This window comes from Talaromyces atroroseus (assembly GCF_001907595.1).
Source record: "Talaromyces atroroseus strain IBT 11181 chromosome Unknown scaffold_5, whole genome shotgun sequence".
NCBI lineage: Eukaryota > Fungi > Ascomycota > Eurotiomycetes > Eurotiales > Trichocomaceae > Talaromyces > Talaromyces atroroseus.
In genome coordinates, this window is record NW_017971437.1 from 1,327,568 (window position 1) to 1,342,077 (window position 14,510).

General features: G+C 45.9%; 4 protein-coding genes across 4 annotated transcripts, besides 3 other annotated features; 3 read left to right on the forward strand and 1 right to left on the reverse strand.

Moving 5' to 3' along the window:
- Positions 1 to 85: 85 nt before the first annotated feature.
- Positions 86 to 736, reverse strand: UA08_04920 (hypothetical protein; the record flags this gene model as incomplete). The annotated part of the gene is made up of 1 exon (XM_020267242.1): positions 86 to 736. The coding sequence occupies one exon, from the start codon at positions 734 to 736 to the stop codon at positions 86 to 88; it is 651 nt and encodes a 216-aa protein (XP_020120311.1).
- A 454-nt stretch (positions 737 to 1,190) lies between these two features.
- Positions 1,191 to 1,224: a repeat region (Identified by RepeatMasker using a combination of RepBase library and repeat library created with RepeatScout).
- A 1,474-nt stretch (positions 1,225 to 2,698) lies between these two features.
- Positions 2,699 to 2,735: a repeat region (Identified by RepeatMasker using a combination of RepBase library and repeat library created with RepeatScout).
- A 43-nt stretch (positions 2,736 to 2,778) lies between these two features.
- Positions 2,779 to 2,865: a repeat region (Identified by RepeatMasker using a combination of RepBase library and repeat library created with RepeatScout).
- Positions 2,866 to 3,771: 906 nt separating this feature from the next.
- Positions 3,772 to 5,998, forward strand: UA08_04921 (hypothetical protein; the record flags this gene model as incomplete). The annotated part of the gene is made up of 3 exons (XM_020267243.1): positions 3,772 to 3,898; positions 3,950 to 4,902; positions 4,961 to 5,998. 3 exons carry the CDS (start codon positions 3,772 to 3,774, stop codon positions 5,996 to 5,998), a joined length of 2,118 nt encoding a protein of 705 aa, XP_020120308.1.
- A 1,204-nt stretch (positions 5,999 to 7,202) lies between these two features.
- On the forward strand, positions 7,203 to 12,161 carry UA08_04922 (hypothetical protein; the record flags this gene model as incomplete). The annotated part of the gene is made up of 11 exons (XM_020267244.1): positions 7,203 to 7,418; positions 7,472 to 8,522; positions 8,582 to 9,730; positions 9,798 to 10,112; positions 10,186 to 10,297; positions 10,347 to 10,418; positions 10,470 to 10,585; positions 10,668 to 11,069; positions 11,123 to 11,315; positions 11,445 to 11,466; positions 11,622 to 12,161. 11 exons carry the CDS (start codon positions 7,203 to 7,205, stop codon positions 12,159 to 12,161), a joined length of 4,188 nt encoding a protein of 1,395 aa, XP_020119868.1.
- A 686-nt stretch (positions 12,162 to 12,847) lies between these two features.
- Positions 12,848 to 13,570, forward strand: UA08_04923 (hypothetical protein; the record flags this gene model as incomplete). Its single annotated transcript, XM_020267245.1, has 1 exon — positions 12,848 to 13,570. The coding sequence occupies one exon, from the start codon at positions 12,848 to 12,850 to the stop codon at positions 13,568 to 13,570; it is 723 nt and encodes a 240-aa protein (XP_020119867.1).
- Between the last annotated feature and the right edge of the window lie 940 nt (positions 13,571 to 14,510).

Sequence of the window (14,510 nt, forward strand, 5' to 3'; positions counted from 1 at the left end):
ATGGTTCTGTGAGAAGCAATCAAATATCTACAATAATGTTTTTGCTCTAAAATAAAAGATATGAACTGATAACCAAGAAAATAAACTAGAAAACTCCCGCTGGCGGATGTGCCCTTGGGCCGCTGGCCGGTCTTGTTTTGAGTGCCTTCGACTCCTCGACGCTGAGCCCCTCGCTCCCATCTTCGCGCATCTTACTCAAAATCTTTGCCGACCACTCGTCCGGGTCGAAGTCGACGCCAAACGGATTCTCGGCGAACTCGCCACTATTCATAAACGCATTCGCCTCCTCATTGGTGTCAAAGTTGTCGACCTGCATCTCGATCTTGTTCCACTCGGGATCGCGATAGTACAGCGACGTCGTAGGCCCGTGGTTCACCGCCCAGACAGGCCTCAGAGGATTCTCTGCGTGGTCGCGTAGGCTCACGTAGACCTGCGCCAGTTGCGTCAGGTTGGCAAACGCAAAAGCAACATGGTCCAAGCCCGTCCGCGGTGGCCCATCTGCGGTGGGCGGGCTGGCTCCTGGAATGGCGGCGATGGCAATGCGGTGATGCTCGTCGTCGTAGGACAAGAAAGCTATCTTTCCAGGGTCTTCATACCGGACGCTGCCATTTAGTGCTTGCAAGTAGAACTTGACCATGGTGCCGAAGTTGTCCGGGTTCGTGCGTAACACAATGTGCGCCAGCTTTGGGGGTGCTGGATGAGTCGATTTTGGCTTGTCCTGCGCAGGAGGAGACATCGTGAGCGATGTTAGTCCTTTGATTATCCTTCTGGCTTGCTTCTACAATATGAGGTGGTGATGTTTTTTTTTTTCTTTCGTCCTGCTCCTCTCCTCTCACCCACTGCATTTGTAAGTGCCCAAGATCTGCCGTGTAACCCGCGCTGTAGACTCCTAGTGTAGCCACGACTGATTGCAGCTCAGGACTGTTCATCCCTGTCAGATGCTGCGTGGGTTATTGGCTGCACGCTGGATGTCTGCAAGCCAAGGCATGTGATTTTAGGGCTAAGTGGGTAGTGAATAGCAATACCCCTCCTGATCATCGTTAGTAGTACGGAGTAACTGTCACAAAATCAGATACCATTCCCAGCTGGAGGATCTTTTTGGTTTTTTTTTGTATATTGTTGAGGTCTTCGAGGAAATTGTCAAACCGATGCATTTTAGCTTGGCTGGGTTGGGACTCCGCCATATGTATATTATGACCGCTATTCTGGATTCAGCCTGTAATCACCCTACGATGGCAAAGCACTCTGGAAAGCAGAGCACACGCAACTTCATGCTTCGATAATGCCTACCCGGTTCTCTATTATACATACCGATTTGCTTCCGTGGTACATATTCTGTATGAATTACATTTTATAGCTATATGGCATTCATTGCATATTATTCTCTCGGCTAATGTGCATGTAAATAATAGAGACCAAGCTGAGAGTTGACGTGTGTATAGTTCTGGTCTCACGACTAAGTAGTGATAGATAATAGTTATTATTATGATACTATAATGGGCGGCCAATCTAGCTCGGTATTCTCATGATATCTAGGAAGGAAGAATAAAATGGACTCAATCCAAATCCCCACATTCGTGGATGTCTCCAATGATGAATAACTTCAATAACGATAAAGAGAAGAAGAAAAAAACTTCAAAAATAGCTATGGAAAGAAATACCTAGAAAGAATCCCCTATCTCTCTAGATCGACTCAATCTCTGTGTCAGAAATTGCCATACACAATGCAATATGCGCATAGGAGTTATCAACTTCTGGTCTTCTGCATACATATTTGAATTCTCCCTTTATATACTGTACTTAGCGGCTAGCTTATTTAGATGTTTTCTATCGAGCAACAAAGGATAAACAAGGAGGAAGAAGATACTAGCCAAAACAGTTAAAAAAAAAAAGAGAAGAACAGAAAGAAAGGAAGAGAAGCCCGGAAATTCTGAAATCAAAATCCAACGTGCTCTACAATTAAATGATTGATTGAAGGAGGGACATCGATAATCTAAGACTTATGACCACCATATTATAGAACTGATGTTACTTGCATTCCGCTTTATGAGTATCATTGAGATCGGTAGAAGATACTTGATGAAACAGATAACATCCTCTCCAGAGCCGATCTTACCTCTCGATTGGTTGTAATGATCGTATCTGGAGCTAAAGCAGTCAGTCCCTGATTTCACATCAGTATGATCTTCTCTTGAATTGGCCGGGAGAGGGAAGGGTGATCCCATCACTTGACAAATGAGGAGGAAAGACGGTCTTAATCTATCACGGTTGTATATATATATGTATGCACTATATGCGGCCCCAAATATAAATCTTGCCTGGAACCCAGAATATGACAAGATAACAATCCTTAGATACCTATCCTCAGAATGTACTACTATTTAGATAATTTACCTACTTACTAATTATCTCGTATAGTAGTAGGTCCCACATAACCAAGTTGAATCTATTGTCAGTAATAATACCCCATAGTTATTCCTAGATCTCTTATTATGCTTCATATATCCATTTCTAAATCTCCCACCAGCAACCACAACATCTAAGGTTCCTTGGTGTAATGGCTAACACTTGCGGCTCTGATCCGCACGCTGAGGGTTCGATTCCCTCAGGGACCTTACTTTTTTTCAATTTCTTTTTTTCGCTACAAACAATCCTATTCCCACAATTTATTAAATGGTTTATCCTTTGGTCGGGTACCTATCAGAGAACCAGAACGTCACAGCCAATAGATCAGGAACGCTAATGTGTGCGCCTCGATGTCCACTGGATATTGAATTCATTCCAGGCCTATCAACTCCGCCTGTTACTATCCTAATTATACCTGATGGTACCAACTAAAGTTTCCAATACTTGAGCTTTTATTAATTAAAATATTAAATCATTATTATGACCCTATTAGAGATTGCTAAAGAAGTATCAGACGCCTACAGCCGTATTCTTGGATGAACGCAATGCTTGCTTGTTATTTGCTATGTTTTTCGCGGTTGTGAACGACGCATTCTAACGCTTCCCGAATAAGAAGTCTTCCCAGTTCATCCGCCTGGCCTCGCTGTCCTGATGAGTACCATGCCATCGATTCAATCCAACCTTGGCAGCGCATGATGCCACATCAGGGACAACAATTGACTAGCTAGATCCTACAGCTCGAAAACGCTAGGATTTCTTTGGAACAATTGCCTGATATTCGACTTTATTGCTTCGCGGGAAAAGACAACACACAGCAAGCATTTTATGAATATCTTTATTGCCCTGACCTGTGAGACATAATGAAGGATCTGGATTCACACCCAGCCACGAGATGGTAGCAAAACTGCAGATCCATGAATGGCTTCATTTCGGTAAACAGTTGGAGTTGATATACTTATTGGCACTGCTAGAGCCATCAATACAATCTAGCAGCCCCAGGCTGAAAATGTTCACGCATTGGCCAGGCATTTCAGTTCTTTAATGTCAATATAACCATCATTCTTCCCTCTAGCTTGTCATATCTTCTCATTACTTGACCAATTCTAGGCAACTCGGGTATATATGGCATCGTGCGTTATATCGAAACAATACACCTGAAACATTGTCATTCTCCAGCATCATTGAAGAGTTTCCAAGCCATTGGTCACATAATAAACGGGACTTTCCATGCCCGTGACAAACGCGCTGTTTACCCAATACCTATTACGTACCCGACATAAATTTCCACAGAAACCTGTAGCAACGCGCACATACGCGTATCTACATGATCTTTGCTAACTCTGCGTCTTTTCAATTCCATCCAAGATGTCTCTGCGTTTATTTGGCTCTTTCATCTTGGATGATCCTAAAGATCATCTGACTGAAGACCGACAGTTGGAGTTGAAGCGACTTCTGCCACTTATTGAGAAGCTTGAAGAGGAGAGCAGCCAAGGTAAGTTGGTTTGAGAAATGATTACACAGACAAAGCCTAACATAAGATCAGGCCATTTTGACCATTCCTCCTGGGATATGAACGATGCATTCGAACACTTTCGCGATGAAGAGACTGCCTGGTGGAAGTCTCGCAACGTTGACCGACCTCGCAACTTCATAGTCCGCCCATCTGGCCGTCTTGATTCCCGGGTAGCATGTCACTTGTTTAACCCAACCTTTGCAGTGTGTGATCCCACATCAGAGACGACATTTGATTTGTCAAATCCGACCATGATACAACTGAAAGACGCTGGGATTTCCTTGGAGAAGTGCCTGGTATTCGACCACTTGGCGCGCAGAGACGATAGCAAACACTCGGTTAAAGTCTATCCCCCCGATCTGTGGGAAATAAATGAAGGATTTGTGTTTGCCCTCCGCCACGAGATGGCAGCTGTGGTGGAATTGTGTTGGGGGGCGAATGTGAAGTCGCGAATGCATCACTGTTTCCCGGACCTGCAGCCGTTGCCGCTTTGGGGTCGTTATGAAGGCGTTACGTTGTATTTGGAACACCAAAAAGATCAAACCGGAAATTGTAAATCCATTCGTCGTTTCATCATCTTCGTCAGGCCTCCGCAATACTTCATGTATGTGTTCGCAGACACCCCTGGGGCTCGGAGATTCCGAAGATATTTCGGCAAAGAGCAGGACCTTCATTTAGAGGTAGCTGCTCTCTTAGGGAACATCGCTGTCAGTGAGAATTTCTATGAGTCCAGCCCTAGACTCATACAGAACCTTAGGATCCCAAAGGTTGTACGGTTAGCTAGAGACAAACTGAAGGGTGAAGCGCGAGTGCAGCTCGAAACAGCCTTCCCCGGGCTGGATTTGGCTCCAGTGAAGGTATCTTTTGAGGTTTCTCCGGAAGTCGAAGCAAATTGGGCGATAGAAGTCGAGCGGCTGAAGGCAGACACTGCATCAAAGCCAGCTGTTTTAGCTGAAGGAAATATTGAAGATGACCACACTCGGGTACGAGAGCACTCATGAAAAACCCCGCTGCTGCTATTCCAATGCTAACCTGTAACAGAGAGAGAATCATCGACGGAAAGCAGCCCTTTTCCATATAAACTTACAAAAGCTCGTCAATTTCTTTTTACCCGACATGCCGTTCAAAATTCTCAAGCCAGACCAGTATGAAAATCTGATTCAATCCATTGAAGAGTTGGATTGGGAGTTCAATAGCTGGGAAGAACTTCCAGAGGTCATAACCACGCTATTTCACACCGAAAAGGGACTGAAAATTGATCAGCATACGATAACTTCGCGTGAGGAACTCGAGACCGCATTTCAACTCACTTACTGTAAAGGAAATGTTGATAATCTAAGCATTATGGGGTTGGCATTTTCAGTTTTACTAGGGTATAACACTTCGATCCGCCAAATGAACCATCTCAAACGATCGAGTGTTAGCGACTTGCTTGTTTCTGGCGGTCCTGGGAGGGACGTTGTTCCTAGGAAGTGCTCGATATGCAGGCGCAGGGTCCTTGACGACCCTGTGGCATATTACGCTAAAAATAACTCAAAAACATACGCCCTCAAATACAGGAAGAATGGCTGCGGGCGGACTGGATGCACAAAGAAGGCCGAATTTTACCCTATTGATGGCAACCTCAGACGTATTCGTATAGAAAAGAAACTATTGGAAGCCATTCCCAATCCTGAAGCTGAGTGGGAACCTTACCTTCTTCGAAACAAGAATGAGCTCGACGTTGTCCCTAGAATGGTCGTGTGGAAATGCCCAACAGAAGGTTGTCCTGGCACCTTGGAGGACAATGCACCCAGATGGACATTTGAAAAGACCTCACGCCTCTTGAATCGTAAACTCATGTGCCCAGTATGCTGCACTCAGGAGTGGTGGGAACCCGTGAAGACTTCGATACAGACTGTCCGTGGTAGTTCCATCAGTAGAATGTGGGCGAGCCTCAAGAAAGCTGGATGCGACCCGCGCCAGTATCCGCGCAGGCCTGACATCTGCTTTGCCAATGCCAGAATTCCTACGCGAATTGCAATGCTTAAGGAAGCCAAAAGGCTGCAAGAAGAGAAGCACGCCATGAACTACCCGTGAATCGTTGTGGTGCGCTATACCTTAATATTCGTACTTACACGTCAATTTCCAATTCGTATGGGTTTCCCTAAAAAAAAAAAAAAAAAAAAAAAAATTCTGTTTTCTCGACTTACTCTTATAACCAAGTAATAATGTATAATTTATCATTAGTAATTGATTGATTTGACAAAAAAAAATAGTCTTAGCTACGACTAAAGAGAGAAAATGGGGTAATTGTAGACTGCGAAAAAATATTAAACTGGCTTAGGTCTCAGGGGGAACCCCCATCTCAAGAACCAGAATCTCACGTGCTGAACCGTTACGCTATGAAACCAGTGGCTGGAATTGCTAAAAGTACAGTTAATGAGGTGATATCACGAGGGAAATAAAAGGACATAGTAAAAATCTAGCAACGGAATCTCGGAGCGGCGATCCCAGGTATTTTCATTTCAATTCAATCTTTGAATCTGGGCGTCTAAACATTTAGCCCTAAATGGGACCGCTTTGAGCCAACCAGACAACGAGAAACTGTTGAAAATAAAACTATTGGCGGTTGCTGAACTTCCAACCTTTACTCAAGGAAGGCTCTTACCTACAGTACTTGTGAATTTTTAGCGTGTTTAGTGGACTGTGATTGGAGTGAATGTACCTATCTAGGCTTGAACAAACCTGACCCCCATATCTCCACTAGTTACATGCTCCATATATCCATTCCTGGTCCCCCCACCAACAACCACAACATCTAAGGTTCCTTGGTGTAATGGCTAACACTTGCGGCTCTGATCCGCACGCTGAGGGTTCGATTCCCTCAGGGACCTTGTTTTTTTCATTATATTTTGAACCTATGGAGAAGAACAGATTTTCCCACGCTGGCGGTCGGCAAGCGTGGCATGGTAGCCTGGCGTCTCAGGCAGCGACACATCATGTGACGTTATTCGCTGTCCATTATGATGCCAATTGGTTGGTGCCTTGGATGAGCTGCAGTCTGCAAAATGCCCAGCCTTAAAGTAGTGATTAATACCTAATACGGACATAGGTATTCCAATAGTTTTTTTTTCTTCTATTTTTTTCCTACAAAACAGCCGTCATTGAAGTCTTAGGAAAGTCGATGCATTTCAGCTTAGCCGGATTGGGACTCCGCCATATCATAAGTCAATGATAGATCCTTCCCGGCGGAGGTTAGCATTCCGACTCATCAACATACACAAACTGTCAGAAAAGCCAGATGCCGCCCAAGTGCCTGCCCGAGGCCGAAAATGCCTTTGGGCCTGCAGTTGGCGGGGGCTGCAGCGGTGGCTTCGACTTCACGCTGCTCTTCGAACAGACCATCCTCAGCATACTCCCTGCTGCTGCCTTTCTAGTCGTTTCGCCGTTGAGGATCAGATACCTACTCAAACAAGGTATCTACACGCGGACAAGTTTCTTCCGAGTTGCGAAGCTGGTCAGGAACTCGATTTTATCTGCAGTCCTTCATCGGCTAACAATGTAACATAGGTTGTTGCGACTGGTTTCGCGGCTGCTCAGCTGGGACTCCTTGTTCTCTGGACAGAGGACAAGGGCCTGCAGACTCGAGGCTCAGTTCCAGCGGCAGCCCTTGAGGTTGTTGCTGGGCTATCCCTTGGGTTGTTGTCCTGGGTTGAAGACTCCCGCTCGGTAAAGCCGTCATCTTTGCTGAGCGTCTATTTACTATTTACTCTGCTTTTTGATGTCGCACAAGCGAGGACTCTGTGGCTTCTCCAACAAGAGCAGAGCAAACCTATCAAGGTCCTATTTTCAATCAGTGTGGGCCTGAAGTCTGTCTTCCTTGCTCTGGAAACCAAAGGGAAACGAGCCTATCTCGAGACAAAATATCAAGACCTGCCACCGGAGTCCACGAGCGGAATTATCAATCGGTCATTTATGTGGTGGCTGAATCACCTATTCTTCAGAGGCTTCAAATCTTTGCTCACACTAGATGATCTCAATAGATTGGATCCAAATTTACACTCGGCCAGTCTCAGCCACTCGGCTCAGGTTGCGTGGCAGCAGCGACGGAGACCTGAACGACGGTTCGAAGTTCCATTTGCGCTCTGTCGGGCCCTCTGGTGGCCACTGGCATCGGCAGCAATCCCACGCCTATTCTTGATTGGATTCACCTTCGCACAGCCCTTTCTACTACAGACGATTCTTGAATGGCTAGGTCAAGGCCCAAATGTCTCTCGAAATGAAGGATACGGACTGTTAGGCGCTACGGTGCTTATCTATCTCGGCCTAGCTATCTCAAACCTGCATTACAATCACACGGTGTATCGTTTTCTTACCATGTTTCGCGGTGCTGTCTCATCCCTTATTTACGGCCGTGCTCTTCATATCCCAGACGGCCGTCTCGATGATCGATCAGCCGCTATTACGCTAATGACAACAGACATTGACCGAATATCCGCCTGTCTGATCAATCTGAATGAATGCTGGGCTCGATTAATTGAGGTAGCAGTTGGGATTTCCATACTCGCTATGCGGATTGGCTGGATATGCGTTGTACCAGTCATTGTCACTCTAGGCAAGTGTCTTCTTTGATCACATGCTTCTAGTGAAAATATCATCTAACTAATTTTCCTCCTACAGCATCTGGCATTGGAAGCATCGAGATAGCAAAACGCATTGGCCCTCGACAGAAAATATGGGTAGATGCAGTGCAGAATCGAATCGCTATTACGAGCTCACTGCTAAGCAACATTCATACCGTCCGACGCATGGGCTGGAGCCATGCCGTTGCTGAAATCATCCAAAAGAGGCAAGCCAGAGAAACGCACCTGATGGAAGGCTTTCGATGGAGTATTGTGTGGCAAAATGTCGTCCAAAACTTGCCCTGGGCATTAGCTCCTGCTTTGACATTCGCAGTCTATACCTCCCTAGGGGACTCTCTAGATGCTACAACGGCATTCACCAATTTATCTATCATTACACTGCTCACCGACCCGGCAGCAAAGCTTCTCAGTGCCATACCTTCGACTTCCGCGTCTCTAGGATGTTTCGACAGAATCCAGGATTTCCTCGTGATTCCAACGTGTCAAGAGGTCCAGGCCTCGGATCTGATCCCGGGTCCCACGCGTGTCCTAGCAGATGTCACCGAGATACATGCAGTGGAGTCCCAAAATTCATGCTCTTCACAGCACGACCCTTTAGTCACCATGAAAGATGTGACTATTCTTCCCGCTCCATCATCACAAGACTATGTATTACAGAACGTGAACCTGGATGTCTACCGGGGCTCCTTTGTGTTTTTCATTGGAGAAGTCGGATCAGGCAAAAGCAGTCTCCTCCGCGCCATGCTTGGCCATGCAGCTTGCAAAGGGGGATCGATCAGAGTACCGCTTGGAGATATGGCATATTGTGCACAGACACCATGGCTTCTCAATGTCACTATACGAGCTGCTATCTGTGGACTTACTAACGACGATGACGACGACATTATCGACATAAACTGGTATCAATCTGTTATACGCTCTTGTTTTCTTGATCATGACCTGAAGCTCTTGGACCGTGGCGACAGGACGCAAATTGGCAGTGGCTCTGGAGCAGTTCTGAGTGGTGGCCAGATGCAACGCGTCTCTCTCGCCCGAGCATTATATTCGCGGAAAGGTCTGCTTCTACTTGACGATGTTTTCAGTGCTCTTGACAACACGACTAAAAAGCACATAATGGCAATACTATTTGGCAAGGGTGGTCTGTTGCGGGAGATGAAATCAACTGTCATGCTAGTCACAAATGATAGTAAGCGCATATCTCCCCCCCGCCTCTACTCACTAGAATCACATCTACATCAGCTCAACAACAACAGCGGAATACCTTTCGTACGCCGATGAGATTTTTGCTCTTTCCAAAGGAAACCTGAGGAAACTCACTCCAGGTGCAGCAATCTCAAAAAACAATATATTTCACATTACTCTACCTGATGAAGCTAGGAATGACACACCAACGCCATCTGCAAAGGAGAAATCGGGCCAGGTATCGAAAGAGAACCAAAGGAATGACCTAACCAGAGTTACGGGTGACGTCGCTGTTTATAAGTACTATTTTAAATCCATTGGCTTGGTAAAGACACTTGTTTTTCTTCTTTTTGCTGGTGTACATGTCTTTTGCAGCACTTTCTCTCGTAAGTTGTCTACACTTTAACGGTCTTTTCTTCTTTCTACTGCTTTGGTGCTCATTGCCTTCTCTCCCGACAGAAATATGGCTAGAATGGTGGTCTAAGCAAGGCGGAGGGCAGAAAGGATTATACGTCAGCGTTTACATGATGTTGGCATTGTTCAATTCAATCGGAAATGGTGGATATGTGTGGTTTGTTTTTCACTGTATGAGCCTCGCATACATCTACTAAGTTCATTAGGGCAATTCTCGTTCTCATCTCCCCGTCGACTTCACGGAGGCTGCATTACAGACTACTCAAAGCCGTTCGAAGGTTAGTTCTCTACTCTGCTCCGGGCATACGCATGCTGATATTGCCACCCAGAGCTTCCTCACTTTTCCTTTCTACTACCGACAGTGGCGTAATTCTCAATAGATTCAGCCAGGACATGTCTCTAATCGAAGGACAGCTACCCATTGGTGCCATGGTTTTCATATCCAGTAAGAAACCGTTCATTACACACTATGTTGATGCCATCGGAACTAATATACCTGTCAGACTTAATTATATCCATTGCCACAGCTGGACTAGTCGCAAGCGGGTCAGGATATATGACGATCACCATCCCATTCCTCTTACTCGCTCTCATTCTCCTACAACACGTCTATCTACGAACGTCCCGGCAACTTCGACTCCTCGACTTAGAGAGCAGAAGCCCCCTCTATACCCATTTCATGGAAACCATCAGCGGTCTTTCTACCATTCAAGCATTTCGTTGGCAAGACAGGTTTCAAGAGAAAAACTTCAGACTACTCGATGCTTCTCAGAGACCGTACTATCTTCTTTATTGTGTTCAGAGATGGCTGGTATTGGTCCTAGACTTGATTGTTGCTGCAGAGGCAATTGTTCTTGTGACTCTAGCAGTGACGCTTAGAAGCGAGACTAGCGTGGGTCTCGTTGGTGTTTCCCTAAATAATATCCTTTGTAAGTTAATTTCTCTATTCCCTATAAGTGCTTTTCTGCTAATCGGTAGCTAGCATTCGGCAACAGTCTCTCAGCCGTGACACAAGGCTGGACACAGCTTGAGGTCTCCCTTGGATCTATCTCCAGGGTTCGCGAATTCGACAGCAGCATCAAGTCAGAGCCAGAAGTCTTTAGAGACGGTGAACTACCAGACGAATGGCCTGGCAAAGGGGCAATCAAGTTTAGTAAGGTGACTGCGGAGTATAGGTATGTCATAACAAATATATCATGAACCATCTATACCTGATCATTGCTCATTACATATCATGATTTGAAGACCAGGTGAAGCTGTTTTGCAAAACATTTCTTTTAAAATTGAACCCGGGCAAAATATAGGTATCTGTGGACGCACTGGAAGGTGAGTACTCGCTATAATCTCGTTCTCGTGCACATCATCAGAACTGACATTCAAAAAGCGGCAAAAGCTCACTACTGGCAACAATTCTGCGAGTGCTGAGTATCACAGAGGGGTCTATAATCATTGACGGAGTCGACATAAGCACCATCCCACAGGAAGTAATATGTGATCGACTAGTCGCTATTCCCCAGGATACGATCATACTCGAAGGCTGCAGTGTCCGACTAAACGCAGACCCTGCCGGCGCTCACACTGACACCGAGATTATAATAGCTCTTGACCGTGTTGGTCTTTGGAAAAGTGTCCTTGAAGACCAGAGCGGCCTGGATGCCGAAATAAGCAGCTCATCAGTCTCGCTATCCAAGGGACAGCAACAACTCTTGGGCCTTTCACGCGCTCTGTTAAAGGTACAGAACCGTAAGAACAGTAGCAGCAGAAATATTTTACTGCTCGATGAACCTACGAGTCATGTGGATCGAGAGACAGATGACAAGATGCAAGCAGTTCTACGCGAAACTCCGTGCCTGGCTGCTTGCACAAAACTGACAGTTGCGCATCGGATCAAGTCGATCGCAAATGCGGATTTGGCGATTGTTTTGGATGCAGGGAGGATTGTGGAAATGGGCGATCCGCGAGATTTGATAATGAGAGCTGGAAGCGTGTTTGCGGAGCTTTCGAGTGGTGAGAAATCATGATCTAGAGGAGTAAAGAGGATGCTCTGTGTCATGACAGACACATCAGAAAAATGTACATATTCTCTAGATTTTATTTGCGTGGTGTTCCAACCCGTGGGCGTCGGGACATCTCGATAGTGGAACATCCATGGCAAGACAGTCTCCTGTACCCAAGCATGTGGCGCTGCAAGTTCTATTTTGGCTTTGCGTTTGATATTTCTTCCACCTAGCCTGCAATGAAGAATATATTGATCTCGCCAATGACTAACATGAGCACTTACTTTGTGTGAGCCATTCCGGGTCATGTTGCATGCACGTCACACAGTGAATTACCGATCCCTGCGATGCAAATCATCCAATTTCAATGCCCTTCAGAGCCACAAAAAGGCTAGATTCGGATATGTTCCACATTGTGGAAATTCTGATTGTGATAGAAAAATGACCTGTCAGACCGATATGTGATCCGTCATTCTACTGTTCCCGTTGAAGAAAACTCGGCGTGCTAAAAACGCGCAGACAAAGAAAACGATCCGACGCTCAGCCACCACGGCCGAAAGGAATCCCACCCCCCTATCGGTTCTTCTATTATTTCTCGACAAATGTGAACTTCTCCCTGAAAAGAAATATTGAAATGACTTTTTATTCGACGGTCTTTTGATTTTTGTTCCATTCATTAATTCGTCCCGATACCTAAGCCATTGTATAAAATGTTCAAATTGCCCAAGTCCCGATTCAGTACGGTCGTGTCCGACAGCAGCTCTCGCATATCCTCAATGCAGAGTTTTGACATGAAGAGGGATACCTCTGAGCCCAACCAGAGGAAAGGCAAAGAGTTGCAGACGCAAGTGTCGAACTTGTGGCGCATTGTTTGGCTCGGGCTCTACCAACTACACGACAATCACGGTCCTTACCACGTGGACAGGCTTGTGCAGCTCTACTTCGGAGCAGGCATGGCTGTGTATGATATACTGGACAAAGTCGGAGATTCATATGAACGTTCCAAATCACACAAGGGCCCGTTGGGTCTGCTAGGATATGCACTCTCCAACCGCGCCATCAGCAATCTCAGATTATACGAGGGTCTGTCCATCGACACGCTCAAATCAGTCATTCAGCTCCTGGAGGCGTACAAACATGAGATTGCTTCATTGGGCGAAGTTTATGAGCTATTACGCAGCCTCCAGGTTGGCTTACGGACTCCAACGAGTAATGACGAGAAAGCGGTGCTAGAGCATTATCCGCCCCTGGCTGATCAGCTTGCGCGTCGACTTGTGCATCTTGATGCGAGACTGGATGTACTCATGGCTGAGCTGGAAGATGAGCACATGGAATCTTTTGGAGACTCGCCTCAACGAAATGGATGGCTCGTGAGAGATATGGTTTATCCTAACATATTGTCACATTCCGGAATGTCACGGAAGATTAGCTAAGTGTGTACAATATTGGTGTCAGTTATGCATACGCAACACAATTTCATAATTACTATCCGAAGCAAAAAAGAGTTGTTTGGAGCTTGTCTGATATCATTCCCTATGTCATGTCATGTTATTACTTGCTTGATCTGTTTCTTGCGCCATACATGTCACATCGTATTAGTGCATGGTTGAGATATCTATCACAGCGCACATATATCCCAATGTGATAGGATGAGATTTGTAATGTGACTTGGAAAGATAAGGGCTTTTATTCCTGTTAAGGTAATAATTAATATTTGGGTCCACCGGCGCCCCAAAAGTACCTGTCGATTCATTTGCCCAAGTACCCACCATCAACGTTCGGAACGGATGTGGAAATGATTGTAAGTAATGTTCAAAATTTTTTTTTTTTTTTTGTTTTTGTACCCATTTTTGATTTGTATGATATGCAGCGTGGCAAAATATCATGACGTAGACTCTTGATGCGGTGGATCTCATATCGGCGATGCGGCGGCAATTACCCCGGGCCCGTTGGCCGAACTGCCGCGCTGCAATAAAATATGGGGTCATTAGTGTTGCGGGACCGCGACATGATTGGACACAACGATCCACAGGCGCCGGGGTTTCTATATCCGGCAGGCCGACAAGCGCCGAGAGTAGATGGGAGACCATGGGGCGACATCATGAGCCCCTTCATCAGCTCAGCTCTATGCGGTCGACTGACTCGCGCGGTCGATGCTGGTTGGATCAGCCACCCGGCTGTACTTTTGCATTTGCAAGGGCAACGGGAAATTCGGCTGAAATCCGGGGTGACAGCTCTCTATATGACGTCGACGTCCATTTTCGTCGATGTCGAATATGCATTCCATATAATAGTGAGATGCCAGTTTCGCATGGAGAGCTTATGTTCCATGTGCTAGACAAGATATCCATTGATTAATGACATTCCATAAAC